The 23,232-nt window shown below is 39.6% G+C and overlaps 3 protein-coding genes across 10 annotated transcripts in view; 1 reads left to right on the forward strand and 2 right to left on the reverse strand.

Annotated features, from left to right (window-relative positions):
- col9a1b (collagen, type IX, alpha 1b) overlaps positions 1-7,269 on the reverse strand; it is a 20,543-nt gene extending 13,274 nt beyond the window's left edge. The window contains exons 1-3 of one of the 5 annotated variants that reach the window (XM_042432950.1): positions 7,202-7,269; positions 716-799; positions 20-40 (exon numbers count right to left, since the gene is read on the reverse strand). In XM_042432950.1, coding sequence (XP_042288884.1) covers positions 20-40; positions 716-784 — 90 coding nt within the window. In that variant the 5' untranslated portion in view covers positions 785-799; positions 7,202-7,269. Of the gene's footprint in view, positions 1-19; positions 41-89; positions 604-715; positions 1,580-1,928; positions 1,991-7,201 lie in introns of those variants that run through there. The other 4 variants (XM_042432949.1, XM_042432948.1, XM_042432947.1 and 1 more) reach the window with 4 other exon arrangements.
- LOC121911454 (collagen alpha-1(IX) chain-like) lies at positions 1,689-6,604 on the reverse strand. Of its 2 annotated transcripts, XM_042432953.1 has the most exons (6): positions 5,124-6,604; positions 4,903-4,976; positions 3,833-3,919; positions 2,940-3,072; positions 2,162-2,558; positions 1,689-1,998 (listed from the first exon to the last, which is right to left on the reverse strand). In XM_042432953.1, the coding sequence occupies exons 1-6, from the start codon at positions 5,138-5,140 to the stop codon at positions 1,936-1,938; spliced, it is 771 nt and encodes a 256-aa protein (XP_042288887.1). In that variant the 5' UTR covers positions 5,141-6,604; the 3' UTR covers positions 1,689-1,935. The 2 variants fall into 2 exon arrangements, with proteins under 2 accessions (XP_042288887.1, XP_042288886.1); XM_042432952.1 differs by lacking the exon at positions 1,689-1,998 and having other exon boundaries at positions 2,096-2,558.
- On the forward strand, positions 6,788-22,397 carry fam135a (family with sequence similarity 135 member A). Of its 3 annotated transcripts, none has more exons than XM_042432945.1 (21): positions 6,788-7,042; positions 9,074-9,203; positions 10,684-10,763; positions 11,455-11,594; positions 11,796-11,866; positions 11,986-12,159; positions 12,403-12,529; positions 13,539-13,692; positions 14,318-14,395; positions 14,812-14,861; positions 16,123-16,278; positions 16,377-16,450; positions 16,616-16,770; positions 16,892-18,848; positions 18,951-19,111; positions 19,214-19,305; positions 19,550-19,647; positions 20,063-20,214; positions 20,331-20,441; positions 20,550-20,663; positions 21,268-22,397. In XM_042432945.1, the coding sequence occupies exons 2-21, from the start codon at positions 9,127-9,129 to the stop codon at positions 21,471-21,473; spliced, it is 4,227 nt and encodes a 1,408-aa protein (XP_042288879.1). In that variant the 5' UTR covers positions 6,788-7,042; positions 9,074-9,126; the 3' UTR covers positions 21,474-22,397. The 3 variants fall into 3 exon arrangements, with proteins under 3 accessions (XP_042288879.1, XP_042288877.1, XP_042288878.1); XM_042432943.1 differs by having other exon boundaries at positions 6,789-7,042; positions 16,120-16,278; XM_042432944.1 differs by lacking the exon at positions 6,788-7,042 and adding an exon at positions 7,347-7,437 and having other exon boundaries at positions 16,120-16,278.
- Positions 22,398-23,232: the final 835 nt, after the last annotated feature.

Genomic DNA, 23,232 nt, shown 5'->3' on the forward strand with positions numbered 1-23,232 from the left:
GCATCAAGAAAACACTCACCTGCACTTCTGTCACATCAGCCTACAGAGACAAGGAGAGACAAGAAAGGCAGAAACAGAATAAGTCTTACTTGAGCGGAGCAAATAAGGACAAGCTGCAGGAGCAGCACCAGAAGTGGCCCTCTGAGGCTGGGGGCCCGAGCCATGATCTCCCCGTGGGCAGGAAAGGTAAAAAATTGTAGTCCTTTCTCTGGGATTTGTTGGGCTGAAGGAGCCCCCGACAAAACGGCCAAACTGAATCCGCTTCAGCTATCTAGACCGTCCGAGGTCCCATAGCCATCAGGGGCTCATGTATATTCATGCAATGTTTGGTTACAGGAAGGGATTGGAGGGTTTGCAGAGAGGACACCGCGGGGAGGGGTCACACTGCAGACCCCACCAATAGGCAGGATCAGCGGGTTATTTAACCTCTGCTGTGACCCAAAATGATTTTATTTCAACTAAAACCGAGTGTGGCAAATTAAAGTTTTCCCTCAAATCATAAAAAATCGCTCATGAGGACGACAAGATCAAAGACAAAGATAACATTTTGGTCAACAAACAGTTCTTTTACGCACACAGTTGGATGGTGCTTGATTTTATTTGCCTCTCCATTAATGGCTCCTATAGCTAAACCAATAGGCCTATTTGAAGTTTTGCAGACTGCAGATTCAGAATGTGGCTCATTATGCACTGTAGTTAATTTCATTCTCCTTACCGATGTTCTGGCAGGGAGGTCATAACAAGCTTCTGTCCGGGCTCGCGTCACATCACAATGAATCAGCATCGATTGGAGTTCAAACTTGACAAATAAACAGAAAAGAAAATAATAAATCAGCAGTGGCAGTAGCATTAAGTGTGCGTTGTGTCCCCTAATCCCGGAACATATGTTGAAGATCCACTAGGCCTGCGCCCGAAGTGCAAGAAGCTGTTTCCATTAATTAAGCTTTCGTCTGCATTTTTTCCAGCATACAGGAAGAGCAGAAAGAAGGCGATGTTTGCACTGTAGATTAGTAACAATCTGGGACTCATTATGGAAACATGACTATGGGCTATAAAAGTTTATAAAAGAATTATAATGTGGTCAAAGCTGGTAAATAAATTCATATGCGTGCACAACAAAGGCGTTCATGACAAATCTTTGAAAATTATGCACCTTAACTGCATGGTGTGGTATTGCAGGATTGTATGGCCTGTGCACTGCTTGTGCTCTTAGGCAGAACCTGCAACAATTTCCACATATTTGTCTGTACAGCCTGAATGAAGAGACAGCAGACTGCAGCTTCTACACATGTCACAGACAGACCAAACAGGCTGGTGAGAAAATGCAGGGTTTCCCAAACTTTTGCATGTCAAGGACCCACGAATGAAACCTAAGAAGTCGCTGCTTCTATACTCATGGTGTAGGTACAATACACAACCAAGCAAGGGTTTAGAAGTTTAAGAATCAAGAGTACAACTTCTCATCGTGGATAATGGTCTCATGCATATGGTTAGCATTGTCCAAGGAATGACTAATAAATAAGCAATTCAAATCGAGCACAATGGTGTCATGTAAAATAAATATATAAATACATTTGTACATATATATACATACACAAAATTAAACTTAATTAAAAAAAATCAGAATAATATTGAACAAAATGTCAATTTATGATATATTAACTAGACAAAACAAATTGACATTTAAAATGTCTTTAAGCCAGGTAGGTCTAATAGAAAGAAAATTAGCCATCTAGGCTAACTCTGGCTCATTTACAATTGTTTTTTTTATTATTAATGAGCATTGTCTCTGTCAAATAAATAAATTAAAATAAAATAAATAGTTAATTTAAAAAATGGTCACGACATTCCTCAATGAAATGTGAGGAGATAGAACTATAAGTTGTAGTTGTAAAGTGACATGAAAAGTGGTAGTAGTCTCCCTGTACTTTAACTTTAGTGCTTGAGGGTCTTCTCAGGCCTCTGTAAGCGCTGGATGTCCAGGGGCCTTTTGTAGGTCTGAGAATGGGTGAACTTGTTAGTGAGGCAATTGAATGTGAATAATTGTGACAGACAACTGAATGAGACAATGACAACTGGATTTGACTCCCTTAAATTAAAAAAAAATGCATAGGTCTTGCTTTGGTTGCAACAGATGTGATGAAGGTGTTAACAGACGTACCGGAACGGCTATCACCGGGTTGTCCTTTAGTTTTCCAATCAAAGTGAAACCATCCAGACTAATTTTTTGCCGGGGTGATATGTTCTGAGAACCGATCATGACACAGTCCACGAAGAGTGTTACAGAGAGCCTATTGACGTCCAGCAGGACTCTGTGCCACTGCTCATTGAAAAGAAAAGGCAGAGAGCTGAAAACAACAGTCTGCCTCCCGGTGTCCGCCGCCGTGAAGGTGAACTCCAGAGACTCAGACTCCCCGTTAAGTCTGACTGACAGCTGCTCGTCGCCATTCACATCCTGCATTTGCCAGATATTCCAGTGTTTAGTTATGGTGCTGCCACTCATGCGCAGCACGGACACAAAGGCAAACTCCTCCGGTAGACCCAGGGGATAAGCTGATCTGAAAGAAAGAGAGAAGACTATTAAGCCCTCAGCTTGCATCTCGAATAAAAAAACTAAAATTTTATGATGTTTCTGTGATACTGAACACTACTTTTATCACCATATTGTTATAATTGTTATATATAATTACCTTTTCTGTGGCTCTTGTGTGGTTATCGTGATCCAATCGTATTTATCGTATTTTGATAATATAAAATGTCATATTTGTATATATATCACTCACATTAAAATGGTGCAGTGTGATGGTGCAGTTACACCCAGTCTAAAATGTTCAGGACCATGGACAGGGTAATTGTCGTTGTACCAGCTAAACCACTGGGTGTCACTGTTTACTGGTACAACTCTATTTAAAGACCCTGCTCCATGCAGAACCACATACCTCGTGTTTATTCTGAAGTTGAATGCTGGGCCTATTTGATAAGCAACATGCTGAGGAGACGATCCAGCAACCTTTTTAACAGTGCCTCTTCTTGCCAGCTCAGCAATGTGGAACTGGGACACGATATAAAATCCTGAGGATGCAAGGACAGAAGAGAGGTTAAATCACAAATCATCTCAGAGGTCTTGTAATAGTCCCCTCAAGGTCTTGGGCAAATGCTACTACACAGTGAAGGATTTTTACTTCCTTTTTTAAATTGTTATTATGGTGTCAATGTATCCCCATAATGTTTGTTTATGGGGCAAGGGTTTTATCATCAAGCTGCAAGAGAAAAATGTTTACAGTTAAATGTACAGCAGCTGCACAGTTTTTTTCAAGTCCACCTCCACTCAAAAGTTTGTTTTACTTATTGTTACTTGACTTCACTTAACTTAGATCTGAGTTTAAGACGTGCACATACGAGCATAATTTATGGCATCACAATTAGTTTGGAAGTCAATTGTGGTTTACTATCCGACTTACACAAGTGTGATGTGGAAACTTGAAACCTCGAGCACATATAAACTGAGAATCAGTGAGGTATAGGAAAGATCTTGTTCCTAGTGGTTAAACTTTTTATGCATTTTTCTAGATAGGTAGACAGAGTATAATTTTACAAATTTTTAACAAGGTAATTGAACTTTTTAAGGAAAAACAACATTAAACATAAATTACTGTTCAGAAGTATTCAAAAATTGATATTTTGAATGTTTCATCATATTTCTGGAGGGGATCTTAAAGTTTTTACTGTTCTATTTTTTATATAGGACTAATATGTAGTTCTTTTTTCTAAGAGCAGAGCAAATGTCAAGCAAATAAAAAAAGCAAGTGGTGGTTAGTTTTTGTGAATCCACCTGGGAAACGATCCTCCCCTACGTTGATCTGAGGGCACATGGACTGCTGCTCCATATGAATACCAACTTGAGATGAAAATCTCACAGCTGCAAGATGGAAACAGAAAGCAGCCCGTTAGTAGTCAGAGAGCGTGTGTGTGTGCTGTGGAGAGAGAATAAAAGCTCAGTGTTTGGAAAGCTGCAACACTGCCTTGAATAAATATTAGGCTATCTCTAACTGTTTGTGGTTTCCTCTTTAACACTTAAGCTCTAGATTGTCCTGTTTTTACACATCTGGACAGGAAGTTAAAGTTCTTTATCAAGTTTGAGTAGATGATTCACATAGCCAATGACTGATTACAGCATCCTTGATTTCTCCTTTTGCCAATTAGGATGCCAGCATTGTGTTTAACACCTGACACTATTCAAATGTGTGACTCAGGGTCGATGCTGATCTAATCTGATGCTTTGCCAGTATTGTAATTGACCAGTGCATTTTACTCAGTGATTTCTATTTTGTTGAATCTATATCCATGCACACAACCCAATGTTAGTGCTGCTACACTGACCCACACATACATGTCATAAAATATAGATAAGAGCAGCAGTACATTATGTACAGAAGGAAGACAAGAATGATGCAAACACCTAATGGAAAAGGACTTGAAGCAATGTTCAGATAATAAGTGTCTTACATAAATGAATGCCAATTAGCAGAATTTGTCAGCTCTCAATGAGGTCTCTGCAATATGAGATGGCTCATTGTATATGTATGAGTAATAAAAGAAAAACTTCACAATTATTCAATATGTTAAAACATATGCGATAGCGCATGTCAACCACAGAGAAACCGCTTTGACAGAGAGGAGCAGTGGTCACAAACTGAAACTAACTAGCAGGGATGAACATATGAAGTATGTAGGGGACTGACTGATACTGTTAATAGACATGCAAGTAAACATGAGCCACCTTTGCAGCAACATTTGCACGGATGAAGTCCTTCATTGTTGAAATGCTCACATTATTTTGTTCATCCTTGTCATCGTTCTCTCACCATTTGCACCTACAATGAAGTGCAATAGAATACTTACTCTGAGAATGGAGTCCCGTGCAGAGATATTGTGGGATCACATAGCAGCAGCACAATGAGTACAATAGGATATTTCTGGAATGCAATCAGAAATTGTAAACCTTAACATGCATTATGATTGAGTAATTGTATTCATTTGCATTGTGGCTGTCAGTGTAGAATTAAAACTGTCAGACAATACTGGTATCAGTTACATATGACACTTTTGAGTAAATTATTTACCTTTTAACTCCACCCATTTCATAGCTTGATCTGGAAATTTAAAAAAAAAACACCTGCTGCTGGATGTTTCTTCAAATTGGCTTCCAGGACACTACAGGACCCTAGATAGTTGCTCCCTCAGCAGGAGTGAAAAACTTGAGGTCATAGCAGTGAAGGGTCTCTTATAGGCTTGACTGTTGTCATTTATTTGGGGAAGTGAGTCAACAGTCTCCACAGTGTCAACTTTACATTCCACTGGAGTTGTCCTGCACCCATCTTAGATTAAAGGTCCATGCTTCTTCAAGCACACACTTACAGTAATACATCACATTTGCAGTTCTACATTCATGATTGTGTATTATACATAATACCAAGTAAATTATCTGTGAAAAAGATGATGTTAACCTGTAGTGGCTTTATTTGCTCAACACTACTGGGAGCCACATTCTCTGTGATCTCTATGGTTGCACAGTACTAAGAAAGAATTGTTTCCAGTGTAAACTGAAAATCATTGCTGACTAAGAGGCAGTTTAAGCTGTGTCTGTAGTGTCAGGCCAAGTGGCAGAACAAAAAGAAAAAAGAAAAAAAAAGTTCTAATTCCTTTTTTTAAATTGTAGGAATCATATTTTGCATTGTTGCGATACTATCCAGAATCAATAATCTATATACAGTATATCCATGATGATGTTTTTATAAGGTAGGAAAGGTTATATAGTGAATTTGTATGTGTGGAAATGTGCGTGCAGGGAAATAAGACATGAAACTGCTGATTGTTTGTTCCTCCCCCACATTTCCTCCTTTATCTTGCCATGCTTCAATTCTTTCAAGTGATAAAGTAGCCTCAAGCGCTGAAAGGCCAAATCTGACTATCTGAACACAAGTAACTCTGGTGATTGTATTTTTCTTTTTTAACAATGCTGTGTATGTTTGCACCCATGTGATGACTTAATGATCAAAAAGGTGTTATTTAATGGTGTTTGTGGAAAATGATATAGCTACTTGTGCCCTGTTTCTTGAAACAACCCCTCAGTTTTCATTTTTAGAGTATATAATATAGCAAGAACACAATCCATATACACAGAGAAGTGCATTTATACAGGACTGTTGATAATTGCATATTACAACCCTGTGAGGATATTATAAGTACATCTACTAGGCACACAGAAATTAAAGATTTTTATCACCTATTATTAACCTATTTGCAGTATACATTTTATTTGAGGATTCTTTGGGATGAGTCACCTCTTTCCTCTAATTTGAACACTCAAAACCCATGGCACTAAAGTCTTTTTAGTGACAGAAAATACCATTTCACAGAGACATGCACAGAGACCCACCCTATAGACTTGACTGATCAACCTTAGACCCTTAAACATGGTTCTTATTTAGTAGTAGGCATTCTTAAGCACTTTATAATTCTATACTCATGACAATGTCATTCATAGTAGCACAAGATGTGGAAAGATGTATATAGCCTATCTTTTATGAATAAGTATAATTCTAATACTTATATTAACACAAAGGATGATTAGCAGTGTAATTGGGATATTATTATTGTTTATTATTATTGTTATTATTATTATGTACACTACTCTTCTGAGCTGTGTTACATTTATAGGGAGCAGTTTTGCATGTGGCGTCAGCTGCGCCTCTGATATGTGCAGTAACGCGCAGTTAAACGCTCATAAGCGAGCAGCTGGGGCTGCGCTTCAGATTTAGCTGCATTAGCTCGATGGCTAGCAAACACCACTATTCTGAGAGATACGTGGCCAGTCTGTCATTTGACGGGTGTTTCTCCTGCAGCGTACGCCAGAATAGGAAGTGAAATACTCCCGCAGAGTAGTGTTTTCTGTTAGCACCTCACAGTGAAAGGACGACGAGAGAACTGAAATCGGAGCTAACGTTGGTTAGCTAGCTAACGTTAGCTTGCCAACGCAATGGTAAGTAGCGTTAGCTTGCCTGTGCGGCTAATGTTAGACCGGCGACAACTGTTCAGTGGGTGGCTAACGTTACCGATAGCTAAGTGGCTACCAGGGCAGACTTTTTTTTCATCGTTGGTCGGTTCAAGAATGCTGTGGCTTTGTCGGATCGTTTCTGACCTTTAATGGGCCCTTGGCTAAATGTTGTCTTGGTTGCTTCCCACCTGTAACCCACAGATGCCCATGCTGAGATTGTCAGCCCAGCAGTTAGGGACCTTTATCATGTCACTCCAGTTAACAGCCTCTAAATCACGTAGCTTAGCTCAGCTATAACTTAAACAGCTGTTTCTGAACTGTATCAAGTGGAGGGTCTCAGCCGTTCTCCTCTTTTGTAGAGAAGAAATCAGCCGACACTGGTAAGGCCTTATCTAATGTTTTTTGATTACGGCTAAATGTTTTGATTTTATTATCTGACGTGGGCTGTTTTCCCTAATTGTCTTAAGCGCCAGTAACATGTCCTTATCAGCCAATTGCTGGAGTTTTTGAAGGGAAACGCGGCATTTTGCTTGATTGTTGCTTTAAGAATACAATTTTGTATTTGTTGTAACGTTAGGCTTAAACATACCTTTCAACTGATATATATCGTGTTGACCGGTTTATTAAGAGCAACATTTCAGCAGTCAACGGAGTTCACTCATGACTTAACCTTTTGGTATTATCCATATTAATAGCCTTTACATAAGTGTAGTGTTACATCTTCAGACAAAGCTCCTGGCTAAAGACCAGACCTGACAGACCTGTTGCGTATAGTGTTACCTTAGATTTAAAGTGCTGTTATGGGTAGATAGCTTGTGACAGAGTCGTTTGTGCAAACATTTACACATCTCTACATATTGCACATGTTATACTTTAACTATTTACTCCTTACCTTGCAGCTTAACTAGAAAGCTGGCTCAACAAAAAGGCAGCTGTCATTGATTTGATATAATTTAGCTTGAGATACATTATACTTGGTAGCTTGAATCTTATGACTGAGCTGCTGAATTCTTTGTCAAACTTGTGTCACACTTTGTAAAACAATGGTAAAATGGTTATTGCAAGGTCTAAATAAAGGTAATTAACACCTAAATGTGATAGGAACACGTAATTCAGCAATTGAGTGAATACTATTTGTGTCCTTGTATGCCCTCAGTGCCGTGCCCAGTGTAGTTTCTTTTTAACTGACAGCTTTTAAAGATCACTTCTTCCTGGAAGAGAGGCTATTTGGATATTAACATAACCTGCTACTATTTGCTCTACACCAGGCGCCTGTGTCGACCAGGTCAAATTCATGATGCCTTTTTGTGTCTCCATATTGGTTTTCACTGGCATGAGCACAATAACACGTTCTCACCCAGTGGATGATTTATTCATTTCATACATGACTAATTTAAGGAGCGTCTGTATGGTAGTTATTGCCAATTTAATTTTCCCTCACTACAGCCACAAACAACTAAACAAGGCTTCTTACATTAGGCTTATCTTGAGCTAAAAATGTTTGCATTAAATGACAAGGATGTCTATGTTTATTTCTAATAGCCAATTGGTTGATATTATGTTTCAGGCCTATTTTTGCATTGTTATTCATAGCATTTTCCATGTCATACTAATGCTATAATTGTCTGAGCTGTTAACTAATTAGGCCCACAACACAGGACTGTTCCTATGCTGAATGTAGACTTCATGGCCTTGCAATAACTTCCCTAAAAAGCTGACCATCACCCAAGTCTTACCTTAATTCTTGATCGTAAACTTGATCTTGTGATTGTGTGATCACTACCAATGGCTTTCCATTTTTTTTAAGTCATGGGATTTGACCATGACCTTGGACAAATTAGTGTATTGATAGTGCACAGAAATTCTAGCTAGTTTTTATCTGTATGTCTTTAGTGGAAGAACTGTATTTTAATGAAATGGAAAGAAACACTAACAAACATCTGTTTGCTTTGGACAAGATTTTTGTGTGTTGAGTGCAGGAACTGAAATTACTAATTTGATTACTTTTGCCTTTAGGCCTACAGGTGTATCCCAGATGATGTAAGGCACTTCTGCCTGTAGAGACCAAGATGACTGAAGTCCAGGCCACGGTGGAGTTCTCTGTGGAGCTCCATAAGTTCTACAATGTGGACCTGTTCCAAAGAGGGTGAGTATTGTCTCATTTTCTCTACATTGCTTAATATTCTCAACCTTTTCTGGCACATGTTTCCAGCAGGTGGCAATTCACAAATGCTTTAAAATACATTTTGTTTTGTCAAGAATACATTACAGACAATTTTACCTTGCTAATAAAGAATAGGTCAGCTTTGATGGTGTGCTTCAAAGGGACTTGAATGAGCTTTGGTTTGCAGCTTGTGGTAGAGGAGGACCAGGATGGATTCTGTGTGTCCCAGTCAATCTGGGACAGTTGGCAATATCTGTTTAGAGCTTCAGGGGGCTCAACAAATGCTCTTTATATAGACAGCATCAAATATTCTGAGTAGTGTTTGAGTACACTACCTTTTATATATCAGTGTTAGTTGAACTTTTTTCTGTTTCTATGTGATGATGATGGTTTGTTCTCTTATATGACACAGTAAATGCAGAAGATAAAGAATCAAGTGCCCAGTAAAGGATGTAGATAATTAAGAAAAGTAGTCTGAACTGCAGTGCACAAGTACAGAGAAGTGCTTCTTTTCTGAGTCACTCAATTTGAATTTGCATCTTGATGTATAGTATTGTAGAGATAGTTTTATCATTTTACTGTCTGTGTTGAAAGAAACGTGAAACTGTATGTCTTAGCATAGCATAGATAATGTATTTGCAGTGGAGAACAGACATTGCAGAACTTTAATACTAAGATAAGCATGTTTTTAGCAAAACTATGCATGTTTTGGACATGAGGTATTAAGACTAAGACCTTATAAGACAGAAACAGACAAGCATTTGTTGTTTAAACATATTGAGCCCATGTTGCAGTGTAGTACAGCATATCACATTGAATAAACTATGTGGCTGTTACTGAGTGGCTTTGGTTCTCTTTCACGAGAAACAAACTATGGCCTAGATTTTCCCATCCAAGTAAAAGTGTCACTTCCTGCTACCTGATAAAGTTGTGGTTGTGAGACTGTGTCATATGGTGTCCTGTTACACTGTACCCAATCAAATGATATATATGATTGCAATCTCTTCCATTTTCTTACTTGTAGTAAAGTTCCAACGAGTTGTGTTGATGCGTAAACTCAGGAAAACTACTCCAACCAAAATACAATATTTGCCATGTTTCATGGAAAACTAAGGAGGAAGAATGACTCACGGCTGTAACAGTAGTGGTCTTAAACATCTGGAAATTCTCTTTGCAGCAGCAGCAGTGTAATGATACTTCACTGTGGTGGGATAAAACTCCTGCTCTATGCTCATCAGTGCTTTAAGGGCTCAGGTTTACTACATGAGTGACTGCAAAAGAAAGAAAGTGCTCATTAATCATTTATGAAAGGCGTAGTGTCATTTTACGAGTAGAGGCACTTGTAGCTAACCTGTGCAGTTTGTTCCTTTCACCAAGCTTCCAATAATGCTCTGGAGCAAACTAATAGGGCTAGTTTTTCATTCCTGTGTTTATTCAAAAAAAAAAAAATCTGCATTTTCAGGTTCTACCAGATTCGTGGCAGTCTGAAGGTCCCACCCCGGGTTCCACACAAAGTTGAGACCAGTCTACTTCACCCCGGAGGTAAATATATTTTTGAAGATGTGTGCATTACCACTGGTAATATTTTAATGCACAAGGTTGTATATACACACACTGGTGAAACCTTTTCTATAGTTTGAAAGGGTTCAGGTACCTTTTGTGGATGCAGTTGGTCAAACCTAAGCCCTGCCCTTTTCCCTGCAAAGTTTCAATTACAGCTAAGGAAGAACTCACTCATTACTTAAGTTTAAGTAACATCATCTGAACTCATATTTTCTGTTAATATTTTGGTAATCTGCAGTATAAAGACAGTAACACACTGCTTGTCAGAGGGCTGCTCCCTGTAAACACAGATGACGCTCTCTGTCTATGCTAATATGTCAGGAAGACTTGCTTGTTTTCTTGAATTTCATCTCAGCTCTCATATATTAGTGATGTTTCAGGAAATGTCTAGCAATATCTAGCAATAGTTATTGCTAGAGCAAATGTTTTACTTATTGTTCTGTTGGCAGGGAGCTGGTAGAGGCCTGGCTTATCTCGCAGGCCACTCACTATTTCTCTAATTTGGATTTCTGTCCATCTTTGTCTGAACTATCTCCCATGTGTAAAAAAAACCCTGGCATATAAATGGTTCTGTGCCTGGTAACAGCACCACATCATGTGTTTCTAAAGGTTGGCCTCTGAAATGTTTTTTCATTAACACACAACTAAGCACAGTGATATTTTTGTCTAGGCTCCGATCTGGCATTCCCTGCTTCAGTCCAAGATGATATCATCTCCAGCAAAACTTTCCAAATCCTGTACAAGAATGAAGAGGTTGTCGTTAACGATGTCCTCATCTTCAAAGTGATGATGCTACTAGATGAGAAGAAGGTGGGTTTAAGAAAGAAAGGTGGTGATTTAAGTAGAGATTTCTGGATTAAGGGTTTCATGTTTTTGCTTCTGATGCCAATCCAAAATTTTTATTGTTGTGTATTTGCCAGTACGAGGTCCTAATGTCTTTGTATGTGATATAGTTGCCTTGTTTTTATGCACAGGTTCTATTTTGAGTGTCTTTTTTTTAAATATCTTCAGGTGGAAGAGTCCCTCAATGACATAGATTTCCAGCTCTTCTTGGATTTGTACTTCACAGATGGCGATTACTCGTAGGTGTTGATAGATTTGAACTGTATCCACTTGTATCAGTGTTCATGAATAGATATTTGCATCTCTTATGGAAATTAATCCCAAGTTATTATGTGTCTTCCTTCTTCTATTTCCATAGGCCAGATGACCCAAGCTCTCTACAGAATATCAGTGGCCGCACACTTCGTTTGCACTTTAGCCTTCAGCGAGGCATCCACCAACATGTCAATGTCATGTTTGACTACTTCCACCTTTCTGTCATCTCTGTAGCCATCCACGCCTCCCTGGTGGCACTTCATCAGCCCCTTATCAGGTCAGACAGCTATGTAACTCAAGAAACCTTATAGACACTCACAGAAGAGGGCCACTTCTTTGCACTATTTATAGTTAGACACTCATGGGTGATGTAGCTCTTTCTCAAATCTCCATCATGTTATTTATTATTATTGTTTGCAGTAAGTTCCAACACAGAGCTTTTTGCCTACTTCACAAACCAAATTTAACATGACAGTTAAAGTATACTGAATTTTAACTTTCACTCTGTTTGTTTACCTAGTTTTCCTCGACCAGTGAAAACCACATGGCTTAACCGCAATGCTCCAGCACAGAGCAAAGACTCAGTCATCCCACCTCTGGAGAATGTGGTGTTTGGCAGCACTTATGTTAAGCAGATATCACCAGATGTAAGTAAAACCCCCTTTATATGAAGCATAATAATAATTGATTAATCTCTTTTTTTAGTAGATGCTACTAAATGTCTTAAAGGCCTAAAAAGTCTGAACGATGCCACCATTGTATGATTTTAAAAAAGTGAAACTATATTACATCAGGATAGATAAAGTACCTGATAAAATGTTAACGACTCTCATAAACTTAATGATACTGAAGATATGCAGTGGAACTCGGGTGGTTTTTCCTTAATCAGGAACAATAAAGCTGAAAAGATAGAGTCTGGTATTTATTGTTTAATACAGGCTTTAATTATTACATGGACAAGGCTGTGAACTTGGATAAGACAGCTCTACACCTCAGGAAGAATGATGTATTATATGCTTTGCATCTGAAGCATAGGGGAGATGTCTCAGGCTGTTGACAGATAGGACTGAAGAAGAGAAAACTATCAGACCACTGTCACATTTGGCCAGGAGTAATTGGCCTCTCCTGACAGGGAAAGGTAGCCAACTAGAGCTGCCTCTGAGATGCAATGGTGTGAATGTACAAAATCATTCAGGCAGAACAGAGGCAATACCCCTCATCACTTCTTGATGCATTGCCAATAGATCAGGAATAACAACTCATTGACTACTTTTCATTTCTCTACAGAAGCCGCTATAAAGCATTGCTATGTAGAAATTGCACACAAAATAAATGTCTGGAAATAACTGTTGTGATTTATAGTGCTGTAATGGTTAATGTAATACCAGAGTAATGAGGAACACAGTATGCAGTGGCATTTCCTATAGAAGAATGCTATAGGTATCCTGCTATAGATCAGTGTTAACTTCAACAAGAATCATGCTTTAGAAAAATTCTAGATCATTACAAATCACGTTGCTGAGTTTGTCTTTTCTCACGGTAATGGATACAAATCCAATGTCTACAAGTGCTAGAATGTCCAGAACAGCAGTAATGTTGTTTACAGAATTAAATCATCTATATAGCCTCTTCTCTGTGTCCCTCGTGATCCCACAGGGTAGGACATTCCTGGTATCTGACCACTGTCTGCAGCATGCCTTCAGTCTACACCATAACCTGTGCTCCAGTCTCCTGCTAGCTTACCAGGGCCTCTTTGGCTATTTCACCTCTGTTACCAAAGACCTGCCCTCCTCGCACCGTATGGAACTAGGTATATTGCATTGTAGCTTCACATCATCTCGTTTCAAGGCATGGTGTGACAACAGGTGGTTACGTCTGTTCTATTTTGCCATTTATGTTATATATGTGAACCATTTAATATAATTGAAAAGTGCAAAATAATTTAACCTGAAAACTAACCCAAACCCAAAGAGGTGATTTTTTTTTTTTTAAAAACTCACAAGCACTCAAATTCTCAAATGTTATACAATACATTCTGATTCATTTTTTGCTTTGTATCGACTTCCATTGTTTTGTCTTTTCAGCATTGGTGTTTGTGTTGCTTATTACAAGTTTGTGTTTATTTCACCTGATCCCTACTCATTAACATATTTTACCCTTTAAACAGACTACACACCAAGGAACCCACCAAGTTAATTTAGGGATCCAACTGTGGTTGACTAATATAAAGAATTATAAAAGTTTTCATACTTGCATTCATTAGATAAGTCTCTTAACCCCTAGACTAAAGCCAAATTGTAATAGCTCCCAAACATGACTCACCATTTTTACTTTGGCTAACCAAACCTAATCCACACAAGTGGACAGATATTAACCCATCCCAGAGAACCAAGTAATAAAAAGGTTAAACATGCCTATATGTGCAATCTTACTAGCCAAGCCCAGCATGCAAGTCCTTTATGAGAGAGTACTCAGAAGACCCTATCCCCGAAGTCAAAGGCACGTCTACATAGGTATGTCCTGACCCTTGCAGAAACTCAAATCAGCCTTTTTCTCCCTTTTTACTCTTCACTTCAGTTTCCTTCTTGTAGAACACACCATTTCCTCTATACCACACTGTCCAGAGACAATATACATATATAAACTGCTGTCATGCTCATCTTTTACCCACTGTGCATTCTCAGTCTTTCTTTCCATCTTTTAAATTAGGACTTGGTCAAAGAGTCTTAAAACGCAGTGGTACTGTAGAGTTTGTAGGCTGTCTCTGGTCTTGTCAAATAAATGTTAATGAAAAGTGCTTCTTGACCCCAGTACTGTCTGACACCACTTCCTTGTTCAGCCTAAATTATAGGTTCTTCTGACATCCTTCTTTATAATCATTTAATAATTTACTAAAGTTGATCTTAATACTATTCTTCTGTGTCCTCAGAACAACTCGACTTAGAGGCCCGTCTTGCTGAGTTATCTGAACAAGTCAAGGTAAGGCCTGTTGAGTACTGCTATTTTCTGTCTCTGATGATTGTTGTTGTGTAGGCAATGATGCAAAACATTTATAGGAAGCAACAAGGCTGGCATGCCATCAAATTGGTGCTTAGTTTGTGTGACAGGAGGGGTTAAGAGGAAATTTGGCAGAGGGCCATATAGAAGTTGTTTGCAAAGAGAAAATTCTTGATGAATGTGCCAAGTCTGATGCTATTTGTTTTATTTTGGACAGTTTGTTTTTTTAGGAAGGAAACAAATGGTACCATACATGCCAACTGGGTCTGTTGCTGAATGTAAGAGGGCAAAAACATAACAACATGGTTTGAACTGCAGCAAGGGATGTAATATTGGTGGATATAAGTATTCTGATTAGCAAATGATACTGAATCACACAGAAAGCTCAAATGGAGTCAGTAGTGATTAATCTTTATAGTTGTCAGGTGACTCAAGGAGTGTCAGCAAATTATGGGGAAGAGTTGCTATTGAATCCTCTGTGCTGCTAGAGCGTTTGTGAGCAGATTGGCAAGTATCCAGATGTCGCTTGCAGTTATGAGTATGTTGTTTAAAACTAGTCTCTGAAAGCTATTCATACTTGTGGAGGTGGAGTAACCAGCTTTTAGCGGTTGAGTCCTTGAGTCCTGATAGGTTTAGGAGATAGATTAGGAGTGATAGATAATGTTTTGCAAAGCTGGGGAATGATAGGAATTTCTGTAGATGATGGTGGCACATTATGCAGGTCAAGTGCCTCTGGTATTCGTCAGTGTTTGTTTCCAAATATAATATTTCGAGTTACATATCCAAGGACAAAAAGGATGGACAGAGACGAGATTGGAAATAGGTTAACTTGCATTTATGTTAGAGACTTCATTGATTTCTCTGTTTAAAAAGCAGCAATTTATGATTTATTTTTTGTAAGTCATGCAAAAAAGTGACAGTGAAAAAACAAAATGTTCAACTTGTAATTACTGAAGGATTTACTATGTTAGAGAAACTTGTGGAAATTAAGCTTAACAGTACCCTATTGCTCTTGACGCTTCAAAGGTCAATGATACTTATTCATTTTTTGTTGGTCAAGTAATAATTAAATCAAATTAATCAGTTGACAATTAAGACATTTTTTAATATTTATTTTACTTATTGTAAAGCAAAGTCTTCTCTTTCATAGAACATCGTACCATTGTTCTTCATGCTGATGTTAAGGAAATATGCTCACATGAGCCCTCTGGTGGATGACTAGTGTGTCTTATACCTGTAGCAGAAAGCAGAGTCCCCTGATGAACTGGCAGAACTGGTGAATATGAACCTGGCTCAGCTCTGCTCTCTGCTCATGGCCCTCTGGGGACAGTTTCTAGAGGTAGTGTCCCTGCAGGAGCATGTTGCTGCCCTTCTAGCAATGGAGCACCATACACTAAGAGTAAGTCCCAACCTCTAGTTATCTTTGAATGACAATCCTTTTTTGTTCTGATCACTGATCCATATATGTATATTCTGAATAATAATGTGGTATTTCAGGTTAGGCGGTTTGCTGAGGCTTTCTTTTGTCTTGAACATCCAAGACAATCTGCTCTGGCGTATCAGGAGCTACAGTAAGTTGCAATGGCATGTTCATCTTGATTGTGAAACATAGTGTTGCTTTATCAAGCCTGTGCCAGTACTAGCTTGTTTGAAATACTATACCCCAGGTCTGGAAAACCCTGACTCCTTTTTTTTCTCTGTCTGACTCTTTCTGTCTCATTTCCTTCCTCCATCAGTGCTCACAGTCACCAGCAGATGACTAATGCTATCAAAAGCTCCAGCTACTTTCTTTCTTTGCCACCACTTCCAGTGGAATGTGCTGACCTAGATGGTGACGTTAGCTCCCTGCCAATCATCTTTGAGGATAGATACCTTGATTCCATCACTGAAGGTCAGTAACACAGTATTGCTGTTTAACTCGCCTTAAAGTCGTTAGGGTCATTGACAAGTTCTTATACCAAATATGTTTTGTTTTTTGCCTATGTTATGTTCACACTGGTGTGATTCTGAAGATCGCGATGGACCCTGGCTGGGCATGCACAATACAAGGACTGGTTCAGCGTCCAATAGAACAGACAAGCCCAACTCCAAGGACTGCAGTGCAGCAGCCAGCCCCTTACCTGAGTCTCGGTGTGCCCCTACGGATAACACTTGGCCAGACAGCTATGATCCACCGCCTAAGTCCAAAGGCAAGTCGGTCAAACTGAAGAAAAATTCAAAGACTGACAACTCCAAGAAGCTGATTAGACAGGGCTCCAAGGACTCTGTAGTTCTGGTGGGCTATAAGAACCTCAAAGCTCCTTATGGCGATCCCAGCGCAAAGTACAAGGAGGGGGAGGCCCCCCTAAACCAAGAGGAGGAACGTGATACCTTGCAGGGGTACTCAAGTAGTTATTCAAGGACTAATGCCAATTCTGTTTTTGACCCTGGTGCCACATCAGCACATTGTGGAAACAGTGCTGTTGATTCTGTTGCAGATGACAATATCACTACTGCTGCTTGTCAAAAAGGTTTCTTCAAAAATCCTACAAACTTGGATGCACAGAATAGTCCTCAGGCAGGTACTGGGGCTGTTGCTACATGCAACCAACCACTTTACAAAGATGAGCAAGTTGACCATTGTGGCCGAAAGCAGCCACAGTGGTCTGCTGGGCTTAAGCAGATTGAGGTGAAACCAAGTCACAAGGACCCATACCAAGGGGACAAAGTTACAGTTCTTCTACCATGTCGGACTGATGGAGCTCTTAGCAGTAATATTCCTGAGATTACCCAGACAAGCCTCTGTGACTCAAGGCAGTCTGTGGTGGACTCTGTGTTTGAGAAGTCTGGTAAAGAGGCAGCACAGCGTAGCCAGTCTTCTCTGGTGTCACTACAGGTAAAAAGTGATTGTATCAGGCTGCCAGATGGAGGAGCCCCCAGTGCCTCTTCCCGCCTCTCAGACTCTGGCATTGAGAGTGAGCCCAGCTCCTTTGCCACTCAGCTTGTTCCCGGACCACAGACCTGTGCAGGGCTAGGTGTAGCTGAATCAGCTGTCGCTGCTCCACAGCCAGAAAGGCCCCTCCTGAGTCCTGCACCAAGGCCTGCTCAGCCAAGTTCAGTTCAAAAGCCCAGTGGGGCAGCAGAAATTCTTTACGCAGAAAATACCAGTGCTGTCAGTGGAGTCCAGTCTTCTCTCACTTCCATCAACTCCTTGCCCTCAGATGATGAAGGCGAGGGTTCCTCCAGGGGCTCTAGTGGAGCTGAAGTCCGTGGCAGGAAGTCCAGCGTTTTGGTGCAGGAACAGAGTGTAGTTTTTTCTGGGGATACCACTAACAGACCAGCCATCAATGTGGCCTGCACCTCAGACTCTGTGACAGTTGATTCCCAACTTGCAAAACCAGCCCTAGACTTGGAAACAGACCCAAAATTGATAGGTATTTCTGAAGTTGGAGTAGAGGGAGCATCTGGCCCTGGTGCCAATAAAGAATCCCGGAGTGAACCCCACACTGCCTGCCCCTCCAGTAACTCCGCCACCAGTAGCACTGACCTGGTAAAACGTGGGATGGTAGAGAACTATTTTGGCTCCTGTTCTAGCACAGATGTGTCTGAGATCAGTCCTGTAGAAACATCTGCTATCACGCTGGGAATCCAGACAGGACCTGCGGTTGAGGAGGATGAGGACGAGCCCGAGCATGAGATGATCGAGAATGGTTACTACGAGGAAGGAGATGGCTATGCTTTTGTGAACGGTGTTGCCGATGAGGAGCGAATCGGGGTCGGGGACACAGCCGTTCAGGAGACATGTCTTCTGTTTGAACAGCTTGGAATGGGCTACCTCCATGAAGCTAAGGATTTATCAAAAGCTCCAATCTGCTCCAATCTAGCCTCCAGCAGTGCTGAGCATAGCTTGGGAAGACCTCCCTGTCCCTCAGCCTCCCGTTCCTCCAGCCTGCGGTGGTATGAATGTGCACCCACACCACAGATGAAAGCGTGAGTCATCTTGCACAAATTTTCTCATTTCCCACGTAACGTTGTCCTGTCTCACACATTATAAATTAATATTCACCAACCTATTTAATTATAATTATGTAGGTTCATCAAGGCCAAGGAAGAAATGAAGCAGCTAAGGCTACCTGGCTTCTTGTACAGTGAAGTGCCAGAGCTGGCATCCACTGTGCCCTACTTCAGCTTGGAGGAAGATGAAAGCTGTGAAGAGGGCATCCATCTCATAGTCTGCGTCCACGGCCTGGATGGTAGGGCACCTTGTTTTTTGGAGTAAATTTGTTTCTTTGAGTCTTTTTTTGTGTGTGTTTAAAAATACATTGCCATCCTTGTGTTCCTTTTTATTGCTGCAGGCAACAGCGCAGACCTGAGACTGGTGAAGACCTACTTGGAGCTTGGACTCCCCGGTGCTCGTATAGATTTCCTAATGTCTGAGAGGAACCAGGTGATTGGATAAACACAAAGACACTGATGTTGGATATCAATATTAAACACTTTTCCCACTGAAGCGGCTTGGAAAAATCTATATTTGCTGTTGGGATCAGCTTCAGTTAGAACAAGTCCTTGAGCCTGTTAATGATCAGCAGTTCACAGCTGTGCAGCCAACTAGGCTAAAACACCTGTTAAAGAATCAAACGCACCATAAAACATAGTCTGCTCTTCTATTGTAATGCTTTTTTCATCCACAGAATGACACCTTTGCTGACTTTGAGTCAATGACAGACCGTCTGCTGGATGAAATAGTCCAGTACATCCAAATATACAACCTCACAGTGTCAAAGATAAGGTAAGATGCACCCTAGTGTCTTTTTGTTTTGTTTTTAAGTCTTCAGTTTTACTACACTTGAGGTCAGGTTAATGATTTATCACGTAGATTCATAATACAGTAAGCATGATAACCATCTGTCATATTTTATTTACACTGAGGAGATACTGCAGTTTGTAGTAGTCAGCTGTGTGTTCTCAAAAGCATAAGTAAATGTTACCTTAGTAACTAATTCCAGTTTTTATAAGACACAGCAGTGTATGTGTTTTTAAAGCCCACTTTATCACTAAGGCAAAACATCCTGTTTTTTAAATTTTATGTCAGACACTTAAAGTATGCCACTGACAATGTAGCATTTGTTTGTTGGTCGTTAATTAATTTCAACTGTTGTTTGATGACTCTATAGCCTCTAAATCTCTGTATTCTTCTTTTGCAGCTTTGTGGGTCATTCCTTGGGGAACCTTATAGTTCGCTCAGTATTGACCAGACCCAGGTTTAAATGTTACCTGAGCAGGCTGCACACCTTCCTTTCCCTCTCTGGACCCCACCTGGGTACACTGTACAACAGCTCTGCTCTTGTCAACACAGGTAAGTGTCCAAACACTTGGCTGATGTTTGAAGAGATTCCACTAATGCTACTTTCAGTCAGCTAATTGCTAGTTGCCGTTGGATCATGTTAAATAACTGTTAAACTTTGTTCCTAGGCCTTTGGTTCATGCAGAAGTGGAAAAAGTCGGGGTCACTCCTGCAGCTGACCTGCCGTGATCACTCTGATCCTCGTCAAACCTTTCTCTACAAGCTCAGCAAGAAATCTGGTTAGCTTTGCTTTTTTCACCTGCTGTGCTGTTTTTGGACAGCTTAGGCTGTATATGTTGAATATAAGATTGTAAAGATAACTACTGTTTATTGATCTGATTTTGAAGGTCTGCAGTTTTTCAAGAATGTGGTGCTGGTGGGGTCGCTGCAGGATCGCTACGTCCCCTATCATTCTGCTCGAATAGAGATGTGCAAAACTGCATTAAAGGACAAACAGACAGGTGAGCTGAGGCAAGATTAAGACAGCAGTTAGAATTTTATCACCCTCTTACTCGGTTTGTCTTTCATAGTTGGTTTCTCATGTGTGTATTCTGTCTGGTGGGCACACTGATGTAATGTCTTACCAGGACAAAATGTCTTTCATAAATGCAGGTGTTGCTCAGATTCTAAAGTGGAGAGGAGCAAAAAAGCAGAACAAGGGCAATCCTAAGGGCTCTGACACCAAGCTGTGTTTTACCCGTTTAGTGCAGTTCTTATTTTTTTGCAATCTACAGTGCAGTCTGTAAGCATTTGAACAGCATCAAAACTTTTGTATGGTGCTACTTTTTAAGCGCGATTGGGAGTGTTCATTCTGTTTTTCTATGTCCTGCTTTATTTTGTTGCTTCTTACATCTTGGTCTCCCCAGTTATTTCCTTATTTTCTCAATTTCCTTCTATTACCAATGTGTTTTTTAAGACACAAAGCAACATAGACTAAATGGGGATTGCTTAATTTGCCATCAGAATCATTTGAAAGATGCCATAATCACACTACAATTCTTGATATAGCTGCCTCAATGAACACCAAATGGACTAAGCAGACTGTTTCACTCTTGTCTTTACTAGGTCCTGTGTATGCTGAGATGATTGAGAACCTGCTGCTGCCAGTACTTCAGAACAAAGACTGTAATCTAGTGCGATATGATGTCATTCACGCCCTGCCCAACACAGCCAATTCTCTTATCGGCCGGGCCGCCCACATTGCCGTCCTTGATTCTGAGATCTTCCTGGAGAAGTTCTTCCTTGTTGCAGGCCTCAAGTTCTTTCAGTAGAACTGCAGCAGAATCAAACACATGGACGAGAGGAATGTGGAGCTAATACCTCATTGCATCTAAACCTTATTCTGATTAGAGTATCTGGATTATCACGTAGTTTTTAAATACGTATTTACTTTTCAAAAACATGAGCAAAATCACAAATCCTTTTGTTTCATGTTGCTCATAATGGAATCACGGTGGATATGGAGTTCGCCATTTTTATTTTTCTACTGCCATTTTTTAAACACTTAGTTTTTTGTGTTTGGGAAATCATTTACCCCCATCATATATGCTATATTTTCAGTGTTATTTATGTGTTATGTTTCTACTTTTATTTTTCTCCAAGTTTTTTTTTTTTTTTTAATTAATTTTAGATGCTGAACTGGAAATGTAGCTGCTACAAAGTAAAATGGCAAGTCAAGTCTGCACATACTGTCCTCACCATTGCAAATGTTTTTCCACCAGTTTTCACAGCATTAATTTGCACCACGACTACATTTTACAAGCTTTTGTACTGAAAACAGTCATTTGTACAAGTTACTTTTTTATCAACTATTTTCCATCATTTTTAAAGGCAAAGAATGCATTTGAAATAGGATTGTTGCTCAGACTCTGCAGCCTTGGCTTTGTTCTTAATACTTTATGCTGTTCTTTGCCATTGCAGCATTCTGCACAACATTTACCCAGCCTGGTGTTGGGAGAATAAAGCTTTGCCTACAACATACAACATTTTATTACAAGGGTTTTAAGCAATGATCACAATTCAGCAAAAGCACATGTTGGTAATATGAACTTGTTTTATTTAGGAAGTATTTGGTTGGTATCATTTGGTGATTATTTATGTGTTTCAACTGGAAAGTATTGCTTGGAATTAAAAAAATGTTTATCTGACAGTTGTTTATATATCATACTATACCATTAAATATGCATATTATGAAACTTGTTTACTGACTTTTTTAATCTTTAGTTCATAGTTATGTTATCTGATCTCAAATGATTTTGTAAATTGAAACAGCACCCTATATGTACATATGATTTCATGTCACCTACCAGTACAAGCTTAGCTGACAAAACATGATTGAATGGGATGTTCGTTGAGTTTGTTTTTTTTATTGGAATGAGCTAACCTAGTGTTTGATGTTGCAATAAATTTCAAGATGTACTTGCTCTTGTCTTGGATCAAATTGTCCTGCAGATGGCAGTGTCATCACAGTAAGATACTCTGCATAGAATTGGTGTGGAATATTTTGCAGCGCATTATCTTATCTAATGAGAATGAGTAGAGTATGCTAGAGCTCATGCTATTTCAATTTAAAATAACAATTATTGAGTAGTGCTGAAAACATTAAAGTATCAGTTGTTTAGATGCTAAAAATGTGTGCATCTTAGGAAACAGGTTTTGTCAAATCTGTTTTCATAGGAGTGTCACAAGGGATATTATCTCTAAAAGAAAAACAACCTTTGAGAGGTTCTTTTTTCCATCAAAATTTCAAACAAATCGCACAACTCTTCTCCACAACACCTAAAAAATTTGACATTTTGAAAAATACAGTTAGGCCTAATTGTTGCTTTCACTGTCTTGTACAGGAGACGGTTTTCCCAAATCACTGGAAAAGGTCAGAAAGGTCAAGAATGTTTTGTGGTCTCACATTGGTATTGTATGTTGTGTAAATGGCAAAACAAAGGTAATTAAAACAAATATATCCACACATGTATATGTATATGGATTACATATGGATATATGTGGATAACAAGAATGCCATCCCAAAGAAGT

This window comes from Thunnus maccoyii, chromosome 14, assembly GCF_910596095.1.
Source record: "Thunnus maccoyii chromosome 14, fThuMac1.1, whole genome shotgun sequence".
Lineage (NCBI taxonomy): Eukaryota > Metazoa > Chordata > Actinopteri > Scombriformes > Scombridae > Thunnus > Thunnus maccoyii.

Excerpts from the sequence above, each read along its gene's own strand:
- LOC121911454 (XM_042432952.1), bottom strand. Across the intron at positions 3,073-3,832 it reads AGGGGAGGATCGTTTCCCAG|GATTTTATATCGTGTCCCAG; the intron begins GTGGATTCACAA and ends TTGCATCCTCAG. Across the intron at positions 2,559-2,939 it reads AACTTCAGAATAAACACGAG|ATCAGCTTATCCCCTGGGTC; the intron begins GTATGTGGTTCT and ends TCTTTCTTTCAG.
- fam135a (XM_042432943.1), top strand. The coding sequence starts at position 9,127 with ATGACTGAAGTCCAGGCCACGGTGGAGTTCTCTGTGGAGCTCCATAAG. Across the intron at positions 19,306-19,549 it reads TAATGTCTGAGAGGAACCAG|AATGACACCTTTGCTGACTT; the intron begins GTGATTGGATAA and ends TTTCATCCACAG. Across the intron at positions 20,664-21,267 it reads ATTAAAGGACAAACAGACAG|GTCCTGTGTATGCTGAGATG; the intron begins GTGAGCTGAGGC and ends TGTCTTTACTAG.